General features: G+C 38.9%; 1 protein-coding gene across 2 annotated transcripts in view; it reads right to left on the bottom strand.

Annotated features, from left to right (window-relative positions):
- Positions 1-26,131, bottom strand: part of XPNPEP3 (X-prolyl aminopeptidase 3) — a 58,435-nt gene that overhangs the window by 20,253 nt on the left and 12,051 nt on the right. For both annotated transcript variants that reach the window (XM_027107760.1, XM_027107763.1), the window contains exons 3-4: positions 18,143-18,550; positions 15,463-15,665 (exon numbers count right to left, since the gene is read on the bottom strand). In XM_027107760.1, coding sequence (XP_026963561.1) covers positions 15,463-15,665; positions 18,143-18,550 — 611 coding nt within the window. The remainder of the gene's footprint in view (positions 1-15,462; positions 15,666-18,142; positions 18,551-26,131) is intronic.

Genomic DNA, 26,131 nt, shown 5'->3' with positions numbered 1-26,131 from the left:
TATGGCTAATATGGACAGGTCACAAATTAATCTCTGAGTTTTCTAGCAGTCAATGTGAAAGGGGAAACTCTGTCGGCTATATAATTTCCAGTGTCTGTGGGATAAAAACAAACCAGTTGCACAGGAATATGATTATATGATACTACAACTAGAAAGGAATTTCTCTCAAGTTGTTAGATGAAGTAATGAATTGAGGAAGAAATGTTTTTAATACTAATTTTTTTTTTTTTTTTTTTTTTTTTTGTACGCGGGCCTCTCACTGTTGTGGCCTCTCCCGTTGCGGAGCATAGGCTCCGGACGCGCGGGCCCAGCGGCCATGACTCACAGGCCCAGCTGCTCCGCGGCATGTGGGATCTTCCTGGACCAGGGCACGAACCCATGTCCCCTGCATCAGCAGGCGGACTCTCAACCACTGCGCCACCAGGGAAGCCCAATAACACTTCTTAATACAAGGTAACATCATCATAAAGCCCAAGAGAAGAAAAGCAACTGGGATGTAATGGGAATATCTGCATGGCTTGCTGCCTTTTCTCATTCTCATCTTTCTTCAGATGTCTCATCCTCAGAGAGGCCTTTCCTGACCACCCTATATCTAAATTAGCATTTTCCATCACACTTTATCCCCCTCCATTGCTTTATTTTTCCTCACAGTATTTAATTCCAGCTGATTATATATCAAATATTTGTTTACTGTCTCTCCTCAGAAATGTATGTGGACTGAGGATAGGGACACAGGGACAGTCTGTTTTGCTCACCACTGTATCCTTAGAACCTAAAGCAGTGCCTGCCACCACAGGAGGTACTTAAAATAAATATCTGCTGAATGAATTAGCAATTAAAATTAGTTAGGGACTAATTAGGTGGTCCAGTGGCTAGGACTCCGAGTTTCCACTGCAGCGGGCACGGGTTCAATCCCTGGTTGGAGACAGGGGAACTAAGATCCCATCCCGCAAGTCATGAGGCGCGGCCAAAAGGAAAGAAAATTAAAAAACACGACAGAAAAAAGGAAAAGTGTGGTAGCTCTACTGAGGCTCATACACTTTTTAGAAAAATATTTATTATTTTATTTACTTATTTTGGCTGCGCCAGGTCTTAGTTGCGGCACATGGGATCTTTGTTGAGGCATGCATGCAGGATCTAGTTCCCCGACCAGGGATCCAACCCGGGCCCCCTGCAGTGGGAACACGGAGTCTCACCCACTGGGCCCACCAGGGAAGTCTTGAGGCTTATAAACTTAAAAGAGGGATTTGTCTTTTTGTTTATTTCCTTCCAAACTGTTAATGAATAGTACAGAGAATTTTTGAAGTCATGGCCCTTTTACAATGCTATGCAGACTAAACAAGATAGAAAACTTCCTTTTGCTTCATACGTGGTCAAATGCCTGATTTTGCTTTACTTCTTTTTGTAATCAATGTGCTTCCTACGAATCCATTTCTTCACAGATGATTCCAGGTATATATGGTACGTGCTTCATGCCACCTATCCTCACTATGTGTGTGATACCTTTTCTGTAAAGACCAAGGGGCAAACCTTAAGACTGCCACTTATTAGGTTGTCTTGTCACAATGTAGCCCACACTCCCAACTAACACTTAACTCTCTTACCTCACTAGGTGCTATTTATTTTTTTTTAAACTTTGTTTTATTTATGTATTTACTATTTTTTAAAATTTTATTTATTTTCTGGTTGCGCTGGGTCTTTGTTGCCGCGCGCGGGCTTTCTCTAGTTGCGGCGAGCGGGGGTTACGCTTCATTGTGGTGTGCGGGCTTCTCATTGCGGTGGCTTCTCTTGTTGTGGAGTACGGGCTCTAGGTGTGCAGGCTGCAGTAGTTGCAGCGTGTGGGCTCAGCAGTTGTGGCTCATGGGCTTTAGAGCACAGGCTCAGTAGTTGTGGCACATGGGCTTAGTTGCTCCGTGGCATGTGGGATCTTCCCAGACCAGGGATCAAACCCGTGTCCCCTGCGGTGGCAGGCGGATTCCTAACCACTGCGCCACCAGGGAAGTCCCACTAGGTGCTATTTAAATGTTTGTGTTCTGACTCTTTAAAAATGTAAAATGGGTTTTCTTTGCATTTCACCCTGTGCATCTCATAATCAGAGTACATCATGAATGGATACTGTATAGTTTATGGAGAAGGGAGAGTGGAGAGAAGAAGCATTTCACGAATGATTTCATAAAGGTTTTGTGTGTGTGTCCCCATATGGGTGAGGTTAGAATAAGGAAACTGTGCCATTTGGAAAGGAGGGGAAGGGCACTCAGGGCAGAGGGATGACACAGGACTGTGGCCCATCTCAGAGTTCAGGATGGCCAGCACATATGCTGAAACACATATGTCAGCACATATGTCAAGCACATATGGAGGAACAAGAAGAGATGAAGCTGGAAGGGTAGGTAGGAGGGGCCACACCATGAAAGGCCTTTCATGAGCATGTTGAAATGTAATCCTGAAAACAACAAGGAGCCACCCAGTTGTTTAAGTAGGAGAGGGACATCAGATTTATAAAGCTCACTCTGCCATGGTAGAGTTATACTCAGGCAATAATGGAAGCAAATAGACAGCAAAGGGATAGTAGGTGTCCCACTGTGCTAGGCATAGGTCAGAATAACACAGCTTGGTATTTAAACCCAGGTCTGTTCTCTACTACACTATTCTGCCTCCCTAGGAGGGCACTTGTGGACTAGTTAATTAGATATAAGGGTTGGGGAGAAGCAATTATCTGGATAATTTCCATATTTCTATCTATAGTTGTTGGGTAAACATTGATATTATTAACCATGAGAAAGAATACAGGAGGAGAGTCAGGTTTGGTGGAGGGAGAGCACAAGTTTAGATACTTACAGGAAATTCAGGGAGAGATGTCCAGGAGGCAGGATATGCGTTCAGCCACAGGAGAGATTAGACCTGGAGAAAGTCTGATTCCTACCCCACTTTTCCTTCTGCCCAAATATTCTAGCAATGCTCTGTCTGTAAACATTACTTAACTCTAATGGTAAGGTCCTTTACTTATTTTAAACCAAATCAGAGTGCCACACAGTCCAACTGATTAGTATCACATAGGCACAAATTATATTTGGCTTGCCCCCCAAAAGAAGGGAAATTTTTGTTTGGGCTAAGCCACAGAAATACAGCATAACTATTCTTTTTTGTTGTTTGGGGGTTTTTGTTTTTGCTTTTCTTACCATAACTTTTCTTAAGGAAACTATTTTGTCCAAATATCCAAAAATCTTACAGAAACATTCTAGATTAGAATTGGGAATACTGAGGGAATAAAAATCACTGACAGCTAGAAATTGTTTATTAAGAAAAATAAGGCCAGGACTTCCCTGGTGGCACAGTGGTTAAGAATCCGCCTGCCAATGCAGGGGACACGGGTTTGATCCCTGGTCCGGGAAGATCCCACATGCCACGGAGCATCTAAGCCCATGCACCATGACTACTGAGCCTGCGCTCTAGAGCCCACGAGCCACAACTACTGAAGTCCATGCGCCTAGAGCCCGTGCTCCGCAACAAGAGAAGCCACCGCAATGAGAAGCCTGCGCGCCGCAATGAAGAGTAGCCCCTGCTCGCCACAACTAGAGAAAGCCCGCAGGCAGCAACGAAGACCCAATGAGCCAAAAATTAAATAAATAAATAAATAAAATTTAAAAAATCCTCTTTGGATTTCTTAAAAAAAAAAGAAAGAAAGAAAGAAAAATAAGGCCAAATTCCGTCTCCCTGTCTGTTGTCATTACTGAATTGGTAGATAAAGGGAATACCACAGACTTAATACTTCTAAATTGTAGGACAATACTTAAAATAGTCTCTCAGGATAACTATGTGAGGACAAGTGACAGAAGTGTGGGTCAGAATACTCCTAGGTAGATTTAAAACTGATTTTACACCTTATTCAAAGACATCTGATCATTGGACTGATATCAATTCCTCTGGAGCCCTTAACATTATCCCACAGATCTAGTCTTAGTTCTTCTTCCTTATTTTAAAAATCAGTGATTGCAGGAAGACAAAGACATAACGCTTATCACATTTATAATTAGCTATAAGTAGTCTTTGCTGGTCTGGTTGTGGCAAGAGCACTGGACACTGTACTTGAAGGACACTGACAAACTACAGCACAGAGGAGGGTTACCAAAATAAGGGAAAATATAACAAATGAGGAATAGTTAAGGAAAACAAGTCTTCACTTTGGAAAGACTAAGGTAGAACACAGGAAAGCAGCCTTCAAATATCTGTGTGCTGTTCTGCTGTGAGGTTAATTCCAGCAGGTCTGGAATTAGCCTGAGCTGTTTTGCTAAAGTTCCCACTCGGCACTGATCCTGGTCAAAGTCTGAAATATGCTGGTTAACAGCGTTGAGAAGAGTTTCCAAGCACTTTGTTATCAGCTTGTCAGTACTGATAACAGTGAGATTAATGGTTTGTACTTGGTCTCCCTGGGACCTCTGAAGGGCTATGCTGCTTCATAGCAGGAATATGCTAACGTGACCAAAACCCAAAAATCCCTAGCTGAGATTCCATCTGGGGCTCCCTGGTTCCAAGGTGTTCTGTGCATGCATCTGTGGTTCCTGAGCCAGAGAAAATGTACCATGCCCGGTCCTAAGGGAGGACAACAGAAGTCTGCACCCAGCTTCTCTGGACCTCGCTGTGAGACAGCCATTGGGTGTGACAGGTATTCTTACATTAATGCTGTTGCTATACTGTACCCTTCTTCTGTACTAACTGTAGACTTGTAAGCACTGTCACTGAGTCTTCTTTAACAACTGACCTGTTTAACTGCCATAGTTAGTACAGTTGGCATCTAATTCATTCATTCATTTTTTAAACCTGAGATGAAATTCACATTACATAAAATTAACCAATAAAAGTGAACAATTCAGTGGCATTTACTATATTCACAACGTTGTGTAGCCGTCACCTTTACCTAGTTCAAAAACATTGTCATCACCCCAAAAGAAAATGCCGTACCCAGTACACAGTTACTTTCCATATCCCCCTCACCCTAGCTCCTGGCAAGTATCAATCTGCTTTTAGTCTCTATGGATTTACATATTCTGGATATTTCATATAAATGGAATCATACAATATGTGATATTTTGTGTCTGGCTTGCTTCACTTAGGATAATGGTTTCAAGGTTCATCAATGCTGTGGAAGGTATGTCATTTCTTTTTATGGCTGAATAGTATATCACTGTATGTATTGATATATATACTACATTTTGTTATTCCATTCATCCACTGACGGACATGTGAGTTGTCTGCACCTTTTGGCTATCCTGAATAGTGTCTCAATGAACATTTGTGTACAAGTATTTGTTTGAGTACCTGTTTTTAATTCTTTTGGGTATATCCCTAAGAGAAGAACTGTCAGATCATATGATAATTGTTTAATTTTTTCAGGAACCCCCATGTATTTTCCACAGTGACTGAACATTCCCACTGGTAATGTGCAAAGGTTCCAATTTTTCCACATCCTCGCCTACATTTGTTATTTTGTTTGTGCATTTAGTTTTTAATAAGCTGTCTTATTGGGTGTGAAGTGGTATCTCATTTAGATTTGGATTTGCATTTCCTAAGTGGCTACTGATATTAAGCATCTTTTCATTGTATATCTTCTTTGGAGAGATGTCTATTCAACTCTTTTGCCCATTTTGTAATTGGGCTGTTTGTGTTTTTGTTTTTCAGTTGCAAGAGTTCTTTACATAGTATTCTGAATACAGACCATTATCAGATTTATGGCTTGAAAATATTTTCTCCCACTCTGTAGGTTGTCTTTTTATTCTCTTGATAATGCCCTCTGACACACAACAGTTTTTAATTTTGATCAAGTCCACTTTATCTGTTTTTCTTTTGTTGCTTATTTTCATTTCATATCTAAAAATCCATTGCCAAATTCAAGGTCATAAAGATTCACCCTATGTTTCTGTTAACTTTTTTTTTTTTTTTTTTTTTGTGGTACGCGGGCCCCTCACTGTTGTGGCCTCTCCCGTTGCAGAGCACAGGCTCCGGACGCGCAGGCTCAGCAGCCATGGCTCACGGGCCTAGCCGCTCCGCGGCATGTGGGATTTTCCCGGACCGGGGCACGAACCCGCGTCCCCTGCATCAACAGGCGTACTCTCAACCACTGTGCCACCCTCTGTTAAGTTTTATATAGTTTTAGCTTTTAAGGTTAGGTCTTTGATTTATTTTGAGTTAATTTTTATATATGGTATGAGGTAGGGGTCCAAGATCATTATTTTGCATGTAGATATCCAGTTGTTGCAGCATATCTGAATTATTCTTAATATATGGTAAAGGTATTATTTTGAAAGAAAAAGAATGATTCTGATAAAAAGGGTGAAAAAAAAGAAAATTATGAGCTTGGATGATTGCCAAGCCACCACTGGTTTAAAGTAGTACTGGCTTTGAAATCAGTGGAATCTGAAAATAACAGAACCTGAACTTTAGCAGCTAGCATAATGGACTAGAAAGGAATTGCAAACCGATAGTGGTCTTGTTAAAAACTCAGTGATATGGTTGCGGCTTTCAGCATTGATCTGAGAAAGTTCAGAATCCTCTTCAGATGAGTTTCACCTACTTTGAGCAGCAGGTAAAGCTCTAACCAAAGGAACCTGGGCCACTGTAATTTTTGATGAACCAGCTAAGCTTGTGATACACACTACAACTAAGATAATTCAGGTAGGGCAAACTGTTTGATGGGGGACAAAAAAAAATCTCGAAAGGGGTTATTCGGTGAAAGAAATGAGCCATTTTTCAGATTTACATGCAACACCCTGATGAACTAAAAATGGTTCCTAAGAATTTTAGATCAAGGAGCAGTGTCTCTGGCTTTAAACACTGTTGAGTGGAGGGGAATTAGGACTCACTGTAGCTTCAGAGAAACCCCTGGTTTACCAGAATGCATTAAGGGAGGGGTCCACCATACATATCCAGACATAGGCAATTGCCCTGCTTCTCCCTTGTCTTATAAATGGTTGGTGCCTACTGAAGCAGCAGAAATGCTGTAGATGTAGGCAGTATTGCACTGGCTGTATGATGAAGGAAATGAGCACCCTTATGGAATGCCCCTTACTAAATTTATAACAGACACTGTGATAAAGGATGCTCACCAGCAGGGGCTTCATATATGACTTTGCTGTTGGATCTCAGGAGGATATAAACAGGTAGTTTCAGATTTTTTTATCTCAACTTCCTCATATGGATAAAAAAAAGATAATACGGAGTTTAGGACTTTACAAGAGAAATAAAATCAGTAAGAAAGAGGACACCAAGGGGATGAAGTTGAACCCTTATCTTTTTTCTTGTTGAGTTGTTACGAGTTCTTTACATATTCTGGATACTAGATCTTTATCGGATATAGGATTTGCAAATATTTTCTCCCATTCCAAAGTTGCCTTTTCATTCTCCTGATAATATTCTTTGATGCACAAAAGGTTTTAATTTTTTTTTAAGTTTTTAATTTTGATGAAGCCCAATTTATCTATTTTGTTGTTGTTGCTAGTGCTTTTGGTGTCATATCTAGGACTCCACTTCTAAATCCAAGGTCATGAAGATTCACCCCTATGTTTCTGCTAAGAAACACATACAAAAATTAACTCACAATGGATGAAAGAACTAACCTTACGAGCTAAAACTAAAGAAAACTCTTAAAAGAAAATATAGGGCTGAATCTTTATAGCTTTGAATTTGGCAATGGATTTTTAGATATGACAACAAAATAAGCAAAAAAAGAAAACTAGATAAATTGGACTTGATCAAAATTAAAAACTGGGGCTTCTCTGGTGGCGCAGTGGTTGAGAATTTGCCTGCTAATGCAGGGGACACGGGTTTGAGACCTGGTCTGGGAAGATCCTACATGCCACGGAGCAACTAGGTCCATGAGCCACAACTACTGAGCCTGTGCGTCTGGAGCCTGTGCTCCGCAACAAGAGAGGCCACGATAGTGAGAGGCCAGTGCACCGCGATGAAGAGTGGCCCCCGCTTGCCACAACTGGAGAAAGTCCTCACACAGAAACGAACACCCAACACAGCCAAAAATAAATAAATTTTTTTAAAAAATTAAAAACTGTTGTGTGTCAAAGGGCATTGTCAAGAGAGTGAAAAGACAACCTACAGACTGGGAGAAGATATTTGCAAGCCATATATCTGATACTTTACATAGTATTCAGAATACTACGTAAAGAACCCTTACAACTCAAAAACAAAAAGACAAACAGCCCAATTAAAAAAAGGGCAAAAGAACTGAACAGACATCTCTCCAAAGAAGATATACTAAAATCCAATAAGCACACAAAAAGATGTCCAATACCATGAGTGAGTAGGAAAATGCAAATCAAAACCAAAATGAGGTAACATTTCACATCCATTAGGATGGCTATTATCAAAACAAACAAACAAAACCCCCCAAAACCTAAAAACAAGTGTTGGTGAGGATGTAGAGAAATTGGAACCCTTGTATATTGTTGGCAGAAGTGTAAAATGGTGAAGCCACATGGTTCCTCAAAAAGTTAAACATAGAATTATCATATGATCCAGCAATCCCACTCTGATGCATATATCCAAGAGAATTTAATGCAAGGACTCAAACAGATACTTATACATCAATGCTCATAGCAGCACTATTCACAATGGGCAAAAGGTAGAAACAACCCAAGTATTCATAAACAGATAAATGGATAAATAAAATACAGATACAGGCTATACATACAATGGAATATTATTCAGTCACAGAAAGAAATGAAGTTCTGATACATATATATATATATATATATGTATGACACAGATAAATCTTGAAGACATTCTGCTAAATTAAACAAGTCAGACAGAAAAGGGGAAATATTACATGATTCTACTTATACAAGAAGAATATTTGCCTATTCTTACTTAGAATAGGCAAATTCATAGTAGATTAGAGGTTATTGGGGTTGGGAGAGGGGAAATTGGGAGTTATTGTTTAAAGGTTACAGAGTTTCTGTTTGGGATGATTAAAGAGTTCTGGAAATAGATAATGGTAATGGTTGCAAAACAATGTGAATATACTTAATACCACTGAATTGTACACTTAAAATGGTTATAATGGTAGTGTGTATTTTACAATAAAAAGTAGCAAATGGAAAGAAAATAAGGGAGCAACAATTCATTTTTTATATGGCTAATTAAAAATGTTATGAAAAGGAGGAAAATGACAGAGTGCCAAACAATGATAATTTTACAGTAAGGTGGAGAACCTGCAACTGCTTGTCCTCAAACTCCTCAGGATATAAAAATCTCAAGGCAGATACACTCAATTAATCTGATTTAGAGGAATTTTAGAAAGAGAAAGATTCCAATGAGCCACTATCGTCAGATACCAAAATACTCGATTTCAATATTAAGGTGGTAATGGAAGAAGAAAATTGATATGAAGGCCAAGGTCTCTTGACCCAGTTCCTGGCAGGGGACCCAAGACCTTTTACAAATGTGTATGTCAATGACTGGAGGTCAAGAAGAAATTCTTTTAGGTCTACTGGATACAGGAGCACAGTGTGCAGTACTGCTTAGGGCTGAAAATAAGCCCCTTAGGGATGACAGAATTAATTCAGGGGGATAAGGGGATGCTACTGTGAAAGGAATAAAAATTAAGGTCTGGGGACTTCCCTGGCAGTCCAGTGGTTAAGACTTCGCCTTCCAATGCAGGGGGTGTGGGTTCGTCCCCTGGTTGGGGAACTAAGATCCCACATGCCTCGTGGCCAAAAAACCAAAATATAAAACAGAAGTGATACTGTAACAAATTCAATAAAGACTTAAAAAAAATTAAGGTCTGGTTAAAAGTTGAAATATATGATAAAACAGCATATACTGTGGTATCTCCCTTACCTGAATGTATAACTGATATGGATATAATGTTTGAATGGAAAATCCTCCCTCTACTGGGTAATATGAAGAAAAGAATAACTTGGGTCTTCCCTTCATCCAGTACTCACTGGACATGCAACACGGGAGCCATTAGAATTAACCTAAGCCAACTCAACTAGAAAACTGGAAACATTATTGGATACCTAGAAGGCAGTACTGCCCTGAATAAAGAAATGTCATATGCAGGTATATTAGTGTCCATAAATTCACTGTACTAGCCCAGTGGCCAATAAGGAAGGCTAATGAACCAGGTCACTAACAGTAGACACAGACTCAGCTGTCCCCAATACACTCCACACTATTCAACTGATACAACAAGCTAAAGGAGACTGGTATCCTGTATTGATCTGGTTAATGCATTTTCCTCATTATCAATCACCAGTGAGAACCTACAACAACTTGCATTCATGTAGAATGGTTTCCAATATACATTTACAGTATTATTTCATGCCAGAAAGCATTCCAACAAGAAGGGCAATGCCCAAAGGAATTCCATCATAAAATGGAAATGCACTATATGGAGTATGTTACCAGGGGATCCATGGGACAGACTCATCATCTTTATGAGCCTTTTTTCCTCAGATCCTTCCTTTTGACTGCCCAAGGATGCCAGGCAATTGGTCTGGTTCACAGATGGTAGCTCAGAACTAAAGGCAATTCTGTATGGAAAGCAGATATTGAGTCCAGCAGAAGGTAACATCCTTATCAAAGAACAAGCTGGTCCACTGAGTTGAATTACATGTTGTATTCCTAGCCATGATAGAAGAAATGGACACAAATAAAAGCCTCACTATTTGGGTAAATACTGACTCCAATGCACTTGAAATTGGTCTAACAATCGGCCATAAATAACTGAATAAGATTCCCACATGTGGGCCACCACTCTATATAAATCTCTACGGAAACTCTGAGGGTAAAACGAAGTAGGCCATGTTGATGCTCACCAAAGAAACCCTATGCCAGGGTTTGAAGGTGACTGGAATCAACTAGTTGATGGCCTAATTTGATCTGCTGAAATGTCAACAAAGGTCCATGAAATGCGTGGACATGGAGGAACTCAGGCCAGGCAGATGCACTGGACAATGACATAGATCACTGGCCCCTACCGAAGCTCAAATTGTTAATAAGAATTCTTCTTGGAACAGTACAGTTCCATTTTTCTGTATTTATCCAGTCTGTCCCCTTGTAATTGGGAATGGACTAGCTCAGTGGCTGGACCAGAAAATTATACTTTAGCGGGGAAAGGGTATGAGTTAAAATTAATGATGAATGGAAAGGCAAGGTTGTTGCTGAGGGAAAGGGAGCCAATAAATGAGTGCCACAAAAGGGAAAATCTAACAATTTTGGTGCCTCAAGAGATGCTTAAAGCAAGAGGATAATATTTCGCTCAGCCTTAACTCAGAAGCTCTTGGGTGAAGGGCTCTGATGAAATCTCTTCCTCTTCTGAAGAGCCAAAAAGAGAGCTAGACAATAGCCAACCTAACAAACACACTTCCCAGAGTGATATATGTCCTCAAAATGGATGAAGAGATGGGAGCTCTGTGTCTGACTACGTGAAACAATACAACTGTAGCTAGTTTTTTTGATTCTCATTTCATAGGATGGATCTATTATAGAGGACCTGTATTGGGAAGAAACCTGTGGGCATATTTAATAGGCTGAACCTGAAAAACACTGATTAATAATAATCTAAATGGACATTATGTAGCCATTAATTGTGATGATGGTTTAAAAAGGGTACCACAATGTGATAGTAGAATGGCATCTACTACATGTCCCATCTGTCATAATAACATTATGTGTAAAAATAGCTATTTGCCCTTTTCTTGTGGGTGAATAGGCATGAAGAGGAGGAGGGACATTTGGGACACTTGGATCACTGATAAAGAAAAAGTTAAAACTTAGTGGGCCTACATTCCTGAGAATTTTGGAATTTGTTGTTGTTGGTTATGGGAAGCGCTATGTAAAACTCAAACCAAAGTCTGTTTAAGAGTAGACCAAAGTCAACTCATATGATCTAGGCCTGGAGGAATTACCATTTTGGGGGTACCAAATTTATTTCCTAATTGTACTAAAGCAGTTAGTACTCAATGGCAACATGTCTGGTGTTGGCCCACTAGAAACGAGAGCTTTAGAGGAATTAGGAGCTGGGCTATGAGTAACTGGCCAGGCAGATTTGCTTTCAATAAGGAAAGACCTACTAACATGAATAGGGTGCCTTGAAGGCATCCTATTCCAGGAGTAAAGACAAAAGTGGCAAGATACTTGAAGTAATAACACAGTGCTCACAAAACGAATCTTTTAATTACAGCATACACTAAGACAACATGCCCAAATAAACCCAGCAGTGAGAAGGGAACAAGCTTATGTGTTAATATAAGCTAGGTTAATAGATTCCTTAATTCAAATGGAGTCCAAGGCATCCCAAGCCCTATGGCCAGGAATTCCCATAGCAGAAATCCAGGGTATGCATTTGTGGGAGACGTATGGGCCCTGTAGTCTATGGAAGATATTAACTAGAGGATGCAACCTGTCGAGGTGCTCTTTACCAGCTTCAGCACCCCAAATGAGGGCTAACCATTCTTTCCCTATAGTGTAGTTTGTGAGTACTGGACAAACTTTAAATATTATAGTGCTTCCTGTGGTAGATAAATGGGTTCTGTTGCAGGACTCTTCTCACCGGGGACCAGTATCTGTCAAACCATGTAACCTGAGAGAAGAAATCTGGCTATGTACTCGAGATGTTCTGAATCCTGAAAAAACAGATATGGTCTCTGATTTATACTCCTATGAGGAATAATACATGGTATGTGGGAAAAGGTAGATTGGGTTGGGAGGGAAAAATTGATAACACCATTATTTTGTCTGATTTATACTGTAACTACAGCGGTATTGTTATAAGGTATAATATGGAGTCATAAGTAAAATTAACACTGTAGATACTAATAGTGATCTAATATAATGGGAGACTGAGTTAAAGCCTTCTCAGGATCTTATTCCCTATGCAGCAGAACTGGTCTGATGAATACTTACAGCTGATTAATGAAAGATTATGATTCTTAATAATTCAGACAATATATGCCAAAAAGAACAGAGAGCTATAGATCTGAGAAGCAAAAGAATTGTACGGTTAGTACAAAAACATGAGAAAGTACAAGTGGAAGGTTCAGCTGTCCGTTTAAATCTATACCAACCCCATATTTTGTAGATATTGTAAATGGATTCAGCATGGACACTCTGATTGTCTATCTCATTGTATGACATTGTAAGGCAAGTAACTGTTATCAAACTAAGGATTTATTTTATTAGAAAAAGCCTTGACAATGGGTCGGGGGGTGTGAACTGTTAATTCCTAGAATTCGCTTGAGCTGTTTTGCTAAATTTCTGCATGGCACTACTTTGGTCAAGGCATGGCATGAAACATACTGATTAAAAGTGTTGTGAGGGCAATAAGCAAATGAAAAGATGCTCATTATCACTAACCATTAGGGAAATGCAAATCAAAACCACAATCAACTCAGCCATAAAAAAGAAATAATTCTGCCATTTGCAGCAACATGGATGGACTTGGAAGGCATTAATTATGCTAACTGAAATAAGTCAAAGACAAATACTGTATGATATCACTTATATGTGGAATCTAATAAATACAACAAATTAGTGAATATAACAAAAAAGAAGCAGATTCATAGATACAGAGAACAAACTAGTGGTTACTAGTGGGGAGGGGGAGGGAAGGGGGCAATATAGGGATCGGGAAGTAGGGGGTACAAACTACTGGGTGTAAGACAGGCTACAAGGATGTATTGTACAACATGGGGAATATAGCCAATATTTTGTAATAACTGTAAATGGAGTATAACCTTTAAAAATTGTATTAAAAAAACACAGATACCGGGACTTCCCTGGTGGTCCAGTGGTTAGGAATCTGGCTTCCAATGTAGGGGACACGGGTTCAATCCCTGGTCAGGGAACTAAGATCCCACATGCCTCAGGGCAACTAAGCCTGTGCGCAGCAACTACTGAGCCCACACGCTGCAATGAAGAGCCTTCATGCCACAACTAAGACCCGACACAGCCAAAACCAAATAAATAAAATATTAAAAAAAAAAACAAAAAAAACCCCACACAGATACCCCTTCATACCCATTAGGATTGCTATTATTAAAAAAAAAAAAAAAAAAAAACCAGAATGTCATAGATATGGAGAAATTAGAACACTTATGAATTGCTAAACACAGTATGGTGGTTCCTCAAAAAATTAAACAAAGAATTGACATTTGATCCAGCAATTCCACTTCTGGGTATATATTCAAAATAAATGAAAGTCAGGTCTTAACCAGATATTTTTACTGCAACGTTCACAGCAGAATTATTCACAACAGCCTAAAGATGCAAACAACCCAAATGACCATCAATGGATGAATGGACAACAAAACAGTGTATATACATACAATGGAATATTATTTAGTCTTAAAAAGGAAGGAAATTCTAATATATGCTACAACATGGATGAATCCTGAAGACATTATGATGTCTTCATCATAAGTTAGAAACAAAAGGACAAATATTGTATGACTACACTTATATGAGTTGCCTAGAGTAGTCAAATTCATAGAGACAGAAAGTATAACAGTGGTAACTAGGGGCTACAAGAAGGGGGAATGAGAAGTTACTCCCTATTGGGCACAGAGTTTCAGCATGAAATCACGAAAAAGTTCTTGAGATGTACAGTCATGGTGATTGTACAACAATGTGAAAGTATTTAATGACACCAAACTGTACACTTAAAATGGCTAAATGGTAAATTTTATTTTATTTTATATATTTATTTATTTATTTATTTATTTCACCGCAATAAAAACAAAGTATTGCAAGAAATTTCAGGTCAGTACAGTTTGTATCAGCCTGTCAGTATTGATAACAGTGAGATTATAGGTTTATACTTGGTCTCTGTGAGAGCTCTGTTACCTAGCAGGAATACGCCAATGAGACCAAAACCCAAAAATCCCTAGCTGAGATTCTATCTGGGGCTCCCTGGTTCCCAGGTGTTCTATACATGCATCTGTGGTTCCTGAGCCAGAGAAAATGCACCTTGCCCGGTCCTAAGGGAGGACGACAGAAGTCTGCACCCAGCTTCTCTGGACCTGGCTGTGAGACAGCCATTGGGTGTGACAGGTATACTTACATTAATGCTGTTGCTATACTGTACCCTTCTCCTGTAATAAACTGCAGATTTGTAAGCACTGTCATTTTAGGTCCTACGAATCTTCTTTAACAAACTCTAACTGCTGCTATTATTGTAGCTATGGTAAGGAAAGGAAATAAAATGAATTAATTTATGTTGTTGCAAGGAGAAACAACTAAGATCATGGGTAAAAGATACAAGAGGGATACTTGATATGCCTTGCAAGGTTCTGAGCAAGTCTCTAGACACATTCAGTAAACATCAAAGCGAAGCTAAATGTCCATGTGCCATGAGATTACTACATTGGGTACACAACCTCAAGGTGCCCACTGAACCCTAAGAGCTGAGATTTTTTAATTTGGAAAGAACTTTTTCAGTAGGAGCCATACCTGTGATGTCAGTTTCCCAGCAATCTGCATTCGTTCAATTTCTGCAGGAGATTTGATCAGCCTGAGATGCTGTACCAGCTGCTGCACAGCCCGAACCTTGTTCTTGCTCCTGGCTTTGACCTCTGTCAACTGCTGCATGTAGTCACAGTGGAGCTGAATGTGAGGGGGCCTCATCCAGTCATACCACAGTGTATGTGTCTCGGCTTAAAACAGATTTAAAATAAAACAGCAACAAGAAATACCACCTGTCATAATGACTTGAACAAGAGTCAAAACTATAAAATACGTAGTATAGAACTCTAAAGGGTTGAACACAAACTCTCAGGACTGAAGTAATTGAAGGATTGGATCGTAAATCATTGGAAAGGCCATTCCCTGAAAACAGCAAGATATTCTGAGACTGAACACACAGCTTTTTCTGCCCTCAAACTTCAGTGTTTTTAATAAAGATGATAGATGAGACTAAAGCTTTATGCAAGCTTTGATTTTATTACTTATTAACTGTTAAAGAACAATTATGACAATTGTTCTCTACACAACTGAGCTAGAGGCATCATTAAATAACTAAACACAAAAGGACAGAAAAAAAGTACTCAGCTCATCAACTTATGGTTAAAAGTGTTCCATCCCTTACAAACAATCTCAGTGTTGGTGAAAGGAGCTCTCATAGTTGATAATACATGCTAATCCACACTTACCCAGGAAATCCTTCCTTTTCCATCTGCCATGTATTCTCATTACAGACAACCACAGTTCACCATCTCACTTTAGAGACCCAAGGAAATGGTCAATTTTTGCCTGAGATATAAGATGAGGCTCATTATGAAAATCTTTTCCATTTACATCAGGTCTCTATTTGTTCCTTTCTTTTTTTTCTGACAGAAACCTATGAGTAGGGGCTTCCCTGGTGGCGCAGTGGTTAAGAATCCACCTGCCAATGCAGGGGACACAGGTTTGAGCCCTGGTCCGGGAAGATCCCACATGCCACAAAGCAACTAAGCCCGTGCGCCACAACTACTGAGCTTGTGCTCTAGAGCCTGTGAGCCACAACTACTGGAGCCCACGTGCCTAGAGTCTGTGCTCCGCAACAAGAGAAGCCACCACAATGAGAAGCCCGTGCACCACAACGAAGAGTAGCCCCCGCTCGACGCAACTAAAGAAAGCCCGTGCGCAGCAACAAAGACCCAACACAGCCAAAAATAAATAAATAAATAAATAGTAATAATAAAAAAGAAACCTATGAGTAGTATTCCGACAATCTAAGTCTGAAGGTTTGTTTGTATGTTTCATACAATGGACTTTGGGACCGAAGAGGGAAAAAATCCTAAAAATTTTGATCGGATATGTATTAGTGGTACAATCTCCTAAATATTTTCACTTTAAAATAAAAGTGATTTTAAATGTAGATTACAGGTAAAACTCTAATCTTATTTTCAATAGAAATTTAATTGCTGTAATTTTTAAAAAGTGAAACAACCATGACCATCTGCTGTCAGCTTATAAAATCACAGACCAACCTTTTTAGGTTTTTAAACTTTCAATCTATGATCACTGGAAACAGTTTTGAAATTCTCTTTTAGAGACTGACTTCAGAAATGTTTATAAACCTTACAAGAATATGACTAAAATTTTACGATCATACATTATTTTGTCTAAAATCAAGTATTTTCCAACTTGATCATCTATCTTATTTATCAAATTCGGATCTAAGTGACTTTTGGACACTTCAAAAAATAAAATGCTTACTAGAGTTGTAGATTTGTAAGAATCACTAAGGATAGTTTATAATGCAGTGTACATTCTGAAAAGTTCCAGAAAAGGAATCCCAAAACATTCTGAGTGATCACAATTTCACCAGTATAAGCGTAGAGAAAGTGACTATTTCAAGGGGCATGAATTCAACCGTGTACACGAACCACCTGAGAATCTTGTTAAAATGCAGATCCTGATTTAGTAGGTATGGAGTGGGGGCTGCAGATTTTACATTTCCAGTATCTATTATGCATTTGTAATTCTACAATGCATCACCAGGTGATTCTCATGCTGGTGATGAATAAATCATTCTTTGAGAATACTGCCCTTTTTTGAAGAGTTGGCAAAAGCAGTAAGATAAGTAGTAATCAAAGGTCAATAGACTGGTCAGTAATCTTGAAAATCAGTAATCTTGAAAATCAGTAATCTTGAAAAGCAGCCCATGCTCATCCTCCACTTTAAAATTCTCTGTCTGGGATTTCAAACTAGAACAGTTAAAAGTCTCTGTGAATGAATAATCCAATGAAGATTTAGCAAATGAATAAATGAAATCTTTAAAGTCTTGTGGAAAAGATTTATATTCTTTTTTTTTTTGGTGGTACGCGGACCTCTCACTGTTGTGGCCTCTCCCGTTGTGGAGCACAGGCTCCGGACGTACAGGCTCAGCGACCATGGCTCACGGGCCCAGCCACTCCACGGCACGTGGGATCTTCCCAGACCAGGGCACGAACCCGTGTCCCCTGCATTGGCAGGCGGACTCTCAACCACTGTGCCACCAGGGAAGCCCAAGATTTATATTCTTTTCATGGTGCCCAGGGCAATACTGCTATGATGATTATTTTAGGAAATGAAGAACTTTGTCTAAACAGGCAAGGAAGGTCTTAGTCCCAATCTGGCCTATGATTTGACTTCTGCTCCCATTTGTTACCTTTCAGTTTTGGTACAAGATGTTGAAATTCTTTCAGCGTATAGGCTTCATCCACTCCAGTTAGAGCTATTGCTCCATCAGTACCAGATCGGGGGCCATCCCAAAGTTCTCGACTGGGATCTCTCTGAGGCACAAAAAGTATGGCCTTGTGTGCTGGTAACTGCTTCCCGGGGAGGCTTTGAAGGACCAGAATGCTATCAGGCTCTTGGAATCCACACAGGTACAGGAAATTGTTGTCTTGGTGGAAAGTATAGGGGATATCATTGCTCATATAGTATGTAGGGTTGGACAGCAGTACCACTGTGTGGTCTGTACCACTCTGCCCTTGTGCTTCCTTGTGGATCAGAGATATTAGTTTGTGTCTGCGAAGTGCATATTCCACCTGGGATAGTCCTGGCGTCACCTCCCCTAGAAATGACAAAAAACAGTGATGCTTTGCATTTCTATAGTGCCAAAGTACTTAAGAGAGTTTAATATTAGATGGAGACACTCAAGTTCATTTCTTCAATTTATGCCCAATCTTCTCATAGCACACGGCAAATTAAGGAGATAACCCAGGTTTCAAATTTCTATTCCATTGCAAAAATTTGGAAGAAAAGATAATTACATGTGGTCCTGCCTGAAAAATGGGATCATGACCCCTTAAGATCTCTTCCAGCTCTTTGGTTCATTCTTTTACTCATTCAAGCAAATATTTACTAAACATTATTATATGGAAGGCATTGTTAGGCAAATAATCCAAGTTGCCCTGAAGTTTCAATATACAAGGTGAGGAGAAGGATCACATTTTCTGTGTAAGACTTCCCCAAAAGAATGTAAGCTCCTCGAAGACACAGAGTTTTGTCTGTTTGCTCAACGTTATGTTCCCAGGGCCTAGAATAACAACTGGAATATAGTAGGCATTTGATAATTGTCAAATGAGCTATAGTAATTTTAGAGTTGAAGGCCAAAAAGCTTTCCCCAATTTCAAGAGTTAGAATAAATTTCTCCTTCTGAATTTCCAAAGCATAATAATATCTTTCTAACAGGGCTTTTCACTTTCTACCTTGTATTAACAGTAAGCTGGGTATACATAACTTCTTTGATGGTCAGAACCATCTTCGTATCCTTCAAAACTCTAGTAATATTATCCACCTCTTGGGGCTGTCATGAGAATCAAATTTGATAAAGCATGTGGTTCTTAAGGATCTGAAGACATCCTAGAAAATCTTTTGAAAGCTATGGATGTATTCTGTTTACTAAATGGCATGTAGGCACATACAAACATTTTTTAAAAAATTTATTTAGTTTATTTTATTTTTGGCTGCGTTGGGTCTTCGTTGCTGCATGTGGGCTTTTCTCTAGTTGTGACGAGCAGGGGCTACTCTTCGTTGCGGTGCATGGGCTTATTGTGGTGGCTTCTCTTGTTGCGGAGCACGGGCTCCAGGCGCGTGGGTTTCAGTAGTTGCGATACGCGGGCTTAGTTGCTCCGCAGCAAGTAGGATCTTCCCGGACCAGGGCTCGAACCAGTGGCCCCTGCATTGGTAGGCGGATTCTTAACCACTGTGCCACCAGGGAAGCCCAAATACAAACTTTTGACATACAATTTCAAGAGTCTCAGATTCCTGTAAGCGCACGCAAAAAACCCATATTAAGAACCCCTGTGGGACCTCCCTGGTGGTCCAGTGGTTAAGAATCTGCCTTCCAATGCAGGGGATGTGGGTTTGATCCCTGGTTGGGGAACTAAGATCCCACATGCCGCGGGGCAACTAAGCCCACAAGCTGCAACTACTGAGCCCGTGCACCACAACTACAGAGCCCATGTGCTCTGGAGCCTGCACGCCACACTAGAGAGAAGCCCTTGCACCACAACTAGAGAGAAGCCTGCATGCTGCAAAGAAGATCCTGTGTGCTGCAACTAAGACCAGATGCAGTCAAAAATAAATAAATAAATAAACATATATATAAAAAAAGAAACTTTGTTATGAAGTGTTCTGTGTTAGTTCTTTATTTTAGCCTTTTCTCCTTTTATTTATTATTTATTTATTTTTTAAACATCTTTAGTGGAGTATAATTGCTTTACAATGTTGTGTTAGTTGCTGCTGTGTAACAAAGTGAATCAGCTATATGTATACATATATCCCCATATCCCCTCCCTCTTGCATCTCCCTCCCACCCTCCCTATCCCACCCCTATAGGGGGACACAAAGCACTGAGCTGATCTCCCTGAGCTATGCAGCTGCTTCCCACTGGCTATCTACTTTACATTTGGTAGTGTATATATGTCCATGCCACTCTCTCACTTGGTCCCAGCTTACCCTTCCCCCTCTCCGTGTCCTCAAGTCCATTCTCTACGTCTGCGTCTTTATTCCTGTCCTGCCCCTAGGTTCTTCAGAACCTTTTTTTTGTTAGATTCCATATATATGTGTTAGCATACGGTATTTGTTTTTCTCTTTCTGACTTACTTCACTCTGTATGACAGTCTCTAGGTCCATCCACCTCACTGCAAATAACTCAATTTCGTTTCTTTTTATGGCTGAGTAATATTCCATTGTATATATGTGCCACATCTTCTTTATCCATTCATCTATTGATGGACAATTAGGTTGCTTCCATGTCCTGGCTATTGTAATATGTGTTAGTTCTTAATACTAGTACCTAACAGACTGCCTGGCTGCTAGCCCAGTGATGACTGGGTGAACGCTTCACTTCTGAAATGGAAATTATGCCTGCTTTCACTTTAGGTTCCCAGACAAAAGAACTACTAAAACAATTACTCACAAAAGCTGTATCCCTAAGCCTACACTTAACAATAATAATAGTAAAACAACATCTAATGCTTATTAAACGCTTACTACGTGTCTGTACTATTCTAATTATTTACACGTATCAACTTATTTTATCTTTACAATGACTCTATGACGTGGGGAATTATTATTATTCCCTGTGGTAGCCAGTCTCCACATGCAAGTATGGGAAGATAGCCATGAAACACTGCTGTGTAAGAAAGTTAAATAAGAAGATGGACAATATGTTCTCATTATGTTTAAAAAAAACAAAGGAGAGAGAAAAAAGAATTTAGAAAAGAATCAGAATTTTTATAGTGGTAACCTATGGAGAGTGACATAAACTGAAATTTTCTATTTAACATGATTTATTACATTATTTGAACTCTGTTTCAATGAGCATATACTCTTATAATTAAAGTCCCAAATAAAGAGAAAAAGAGGTTAAAAAAGGGAAACCATGGACAGTCCACTCCATACTCATAACCTACAATGGTTCTTTATCGTCTGTCAGATCAAATTCATACTCTTAAGCCACTTTAACATTTACATTTAAATGTAACATTTTAATGTTCTCTACCAGGTGACTTCAACTTATCTGGCCAAACTTTTTTTGGTAACAGCTCTACTGAGATATTTTCATACCATACAATTCGCCCACTTACAAGTGTACAATTCAATGATTTTTGGTATATTCACAGATTTGTGCAACCATTACCCTAAACAATTTTAGAATATTTCATCACTCCAAAAAGAAATCCCATGCCAATCAATAGTTACTCCCTGTTTCCTCCGAATCCAATCCAGCCCTTGACAACCACTAATCTATTTTCTGCCTCTCTGGGTTTGTCTATAGTACAGATTTCATATAAATGAAATCACACAAATGTGTTCTTTGGTGACGTGGCCAACTTTTTTCTTATCATTCCCCCAATTATTCTGAAATTAATTCCTTCTATATCTTACATAAGTCCAACCTGTTACCTTCCTTACAGTGTGTCCCCTTTCTAAAATTTCTTCTCCCTCCAAAGCAATTCCACTCAAGACTTGGAGCTCAATATATGTTTGTTTTTAGACCCTTCTGATTCAAAAGGCTTTCTTGATTAGCCCAGATCATGTTGATTTGTTCCTTTGAATTACATTTTTTTTAAAGTCAACTATTTAATTTTCATATACACATCTTATAGTTGTGTATAAATGTAATCATACCATACTCTTTCAATAGTTAAACACTTTTCCCCCATTTCTTCATTGTTTGAGACCTCACTCCCCTTCCCTCCTTCTACCCACATTAGAACCACCCCCGTATTTGTAATTTAGTACGTATCCTTTCCTATTTTTCTCAATACTCATATAATCACATACACATATACCTGCATTTAGGGTTTTTTGAGTCACTAGTGTTTTACAAAAATGGGATACTACACAGTCTTGTGTTTATGTTGTCTTTCTAACACAACAATACCTCATAGAAGTCCCTCCCACCAACTTATTTAGCATAGCTTCAACTCATTCTGCTTGATGTCTCCATATTATTTCTTGGGGGAATGTATCATAACTTCCTGACCCATTTCCATACTGGTGGGCATTCATATTATTTTCAGCTTTTTGCTGCAATAATGAACATCTTTCTACTTATATACATAGGGTACTTTTAAATGCCCTATGTACTGTTGCTTTTATTTCTGTGGGATAGTCCCAGGAGAGAAATTAGTGGATCAAAGTCCTTCGAGTTTTCTTAGTACTCATGTTCAGTACATACAACTCAGCTGTTTATGATTACTTTGGAACTGTCTAGTTGTTTTACCTATGCATAGTTTACCTCTCCAGAAAATTCTGTAGTTCTATCCCATTAATAATTTTTTATTTAACTTTTATTTACCTACAATATAAAAATTTACATTTTTATTAACAAAATTGGTAAGAAACAAAAGAGATAAATAAGAGAGGGCCTTACAGGCCAGGCAAAGCAACAGAGTTGGTCCTAGAAAAGCTCACATCACATTTCTTTCTCTGAGGATTGAGTTGGCTAAGAGTCCCCTAGGGCTCTAGGGCAGAATATCGAACTTTATACCAGAGCCCAAGAACAGCTTAACTCTTTATCTCCCTGATAATTACTCATGTTAAGTCTGCCACTGTTACTCAATATTGGAAATTTCCTAATTTACCCAAGCAGCAAATACTCTTTTCTAAAAGCAGAGGCTGGTTATAATTGGTGGATTATCCAACTTTTCCTTTTTGTCATTTTACTTGGTCCCTATCCTGTGCTTTGCTTTTGGTCATTTCCCAGCTATGGTCCATGTAATAAAACTAAACTTAAAAAATCAATTCATTGTGTTTTTAAAAAAACTTTGGAAATAAGAAGAAAATTCACAATATTAATGATCTTAATTAATCAATGTGTTATCTCTCATTTTCATTAATAACAGAGTATACATATATGTATATTAGGAAGTAACTTCTGAAAAAAAGATAAAATTATTTAAAAATCAAAGCAGGATTGCAAAACCACCTTTTTCGCCCTTCAAAGCATTCCTCGTTGCTGAATCTAATTTCATACAAATGACTATATGAGAAATATTTAAAACACTGACTACATTTTCCCAAGCTTACTAACTGTAAACACTATACAGTGACCATTAACTATATGCTTCCAAACTTCTGAAATTTCGAAGAACTCTTCATCACAACAGAAAAATTAACCAAGGAAAAACACACCTTATCAACTGAAGGAGGGAAAAAAAGTGTGATAAAGCAATGAACTTCAACCCTCGAGGTAAACCTGGCAGTTGTTATGGCCTTTGATCATAGAACTAACCATTATAGTCAATCTAGCCTGACTTTCTTCAGATAAAACTGCATCTGAATAGACATTCTGGTAACTTTGTCAAGTTGTAAAGTATTAAGAAGCAAAGTCAGTATTTTGTCATGTGGAGTCAATTAAGGATAGAAGGGCTACTCTAACAAGTTATTTAATCAATCAAATGCCTAGATGTCACAATCTGGACTCTGTAAATAACAAAGTCTCACAATCAATCCTGAGACTGTGCAGCCAAGAAGAAAAGCTCTTCCAGGACATCTAGGATTGGACCTCTCGAGAGAATAAGAAAAATGTTCTTCATATTTTACCAGCCAGGCAGAAAACCCAGAGAGGAAAAGTTTTATGAAGACAGAAAATGGATGGAAATATGCAAGTCTTTGCTACAATCCAGGTATGTATTTTAATTATTTCCTGAAACTAACTAGGTTAGGATTTTAACGTGGCCTGAAGCAGTGTCCTTGAATTCTGTTTAATATTAGGAGTTTTTTTATTGTATATAAGGAAGTAGTGCATAAAATGATCTATTACTATGTAGTTGGAAAATGGGGGTAAAGAAAAAGCTAATAAACATTTCCTTTATAAAGTAAAACACAGACCTCTCTGAAAAAAATGAAATGATCAAATAAATAATTTAAAAATACTCTCAATGGATTTCATTTGCATATACTGAGCAAAACAAGCCAGACAGAAAGGGTTCATACTGTATGATTCCACTTACACGAAACTCAAGAACAGGCAAAACAATCATGTTGATAGAAACTAGAGCAGTGGTTAAGGATGGAGGTGGGGACTGACTAGAAGGGTATGAGGGGACTTTCTGGGGTGACGGAAATGCCCTATATCTTGAATGGGGTATGGGTTATATTGGTGTACCTTTGTCAAAACTCACTGAATTGCATATTTAAGCTCTGTGCAATTCACCTAATGTAAATTTTATCACATTAAAAAAAAAAAGTATAGCTGGCCCTCCATATCCATAGGTTCTGCATCTGGGGATTCAACCAACCACAGGTCAAAAATATTTGGAAAAAAAATTCCAGAAAGTCGCAAAAAGCAAAACTTCAATTTGCTGTGCATGAGCAACTATTTACATAGCATTTACATTGTATTAGGTATTATAAGTAATCTAGAGATGGACTATAGTATATGGGAGGATGTGCATGGATTGCAGTCATATACTATGCCATTTTAGGTAAGGGACTTAAGCATCCGCAGATTTTGGCATCTGAGAGGGTCCTGGAACCAATCCCCTAAGGATACCAAGGGATGACTATACCACTCTCTAAAGCTGAAATAACTTTTACATCAAGACTTCTCTCACTTGAATTTCTTCTTACCAAAAATATTATATCAAAAAAAAAGACTTAAAAAAATTCCCATATAGTATTCTTTGGCATGGGTGTTATGTGCTGTTTTGTGGTTAAGTGTGGACTCAGACTTTTGCTGAGTTGGAATTCTGGCTTAACAACCTACTGAGTGACTTGGAGAGAGCTACCAAACTGTTCTGTGCCTGTGTCCTCATCTGTAAAGTGGAGATAATAATAGCACCCACTTCACAAAGTTGTCAGGAGGATTTAATAAATTAATGAAATACTTAGAACAGTTAGCACTATATAAATATTAGTTATAATTATTACCACAATAAATAATTTACACTTGAAGAGGTTGTCATCCTTGGTAATACAAAGCCAGGTAGGATCTTGAAAGAGTAAAATTTATAGGGATGACCATTATCCCTATCAAAGTAATTATTTACATGAAAGCCCTGAATTATCTGGTTTTCTCACACAATGACAAGAATGAGTTAAGTGATTCAGGAGCTTTTTTTTTTTTTCTTTTGTGGTACGCGGGCCTCTCACTGTTGTGGCCTCTCCCGTTGCGGAGCACAGGCTCCAGACGCTGCAGGCTCAGCGGCCATGACTCACGGGCCTAGCCGCTCTGCGGCATGTGGGATCTTCCCAGACCGGGGCACGAACCCATGTCCCCTGCATCGGCAGGCGGACTCTCAACCACTGCGCCACCAGGGAAGCCCTATCTGAATTCTCTAATTTGTCTATCATATATATGGAACTTGTATAATAATTAGGAAAGGGACTGAGATATTTTCCAAAAGTTTAAAGTACTGGCAAGTACTGGGGAAATATTCCAAACATGAAACCTTTTGGAGCAAACCACATAATAGAAACATACTTTTAAACCCCAAACTAACAAACTGACCTTGGCTTTGTAAAAGAGATTTTAAAAAAAGTATTAAATGCCTCTTAATTTTTCTTAATAATTGACTCTTCCTCCACCCCTCAATTATTTTAACATTCCTGTAAGTTTTGCTTCTCTACGTGGAGAAAGATAAGTGATTAACACTTTGGCTATTGTATATCTGGTGGTTTCTTTAACACTGATAAT

The sequence above is a fragment of the Aethalodelphis obliquidens genome, unplaced genomic scaffold (assembly GCF_003676395.1).
Source record: "Aethalodelphis obliquidens isolate GAN/ISIS:26980383/991018 unplaced genomic scaffold, ASM367639v1 scaffold8, whole genome shotgun sequence".
NCBI lineage: Eukaryota > Metazoa > Chordata > Mammalia > Artiodactyla > Delphinidae > Aethalodelphis > Aethalodelphis obliquidens.
Note: the sequence above shows the minus strand (reverse complement) of the source record. Positions and strands in the feature narration are given on the sequence as shown.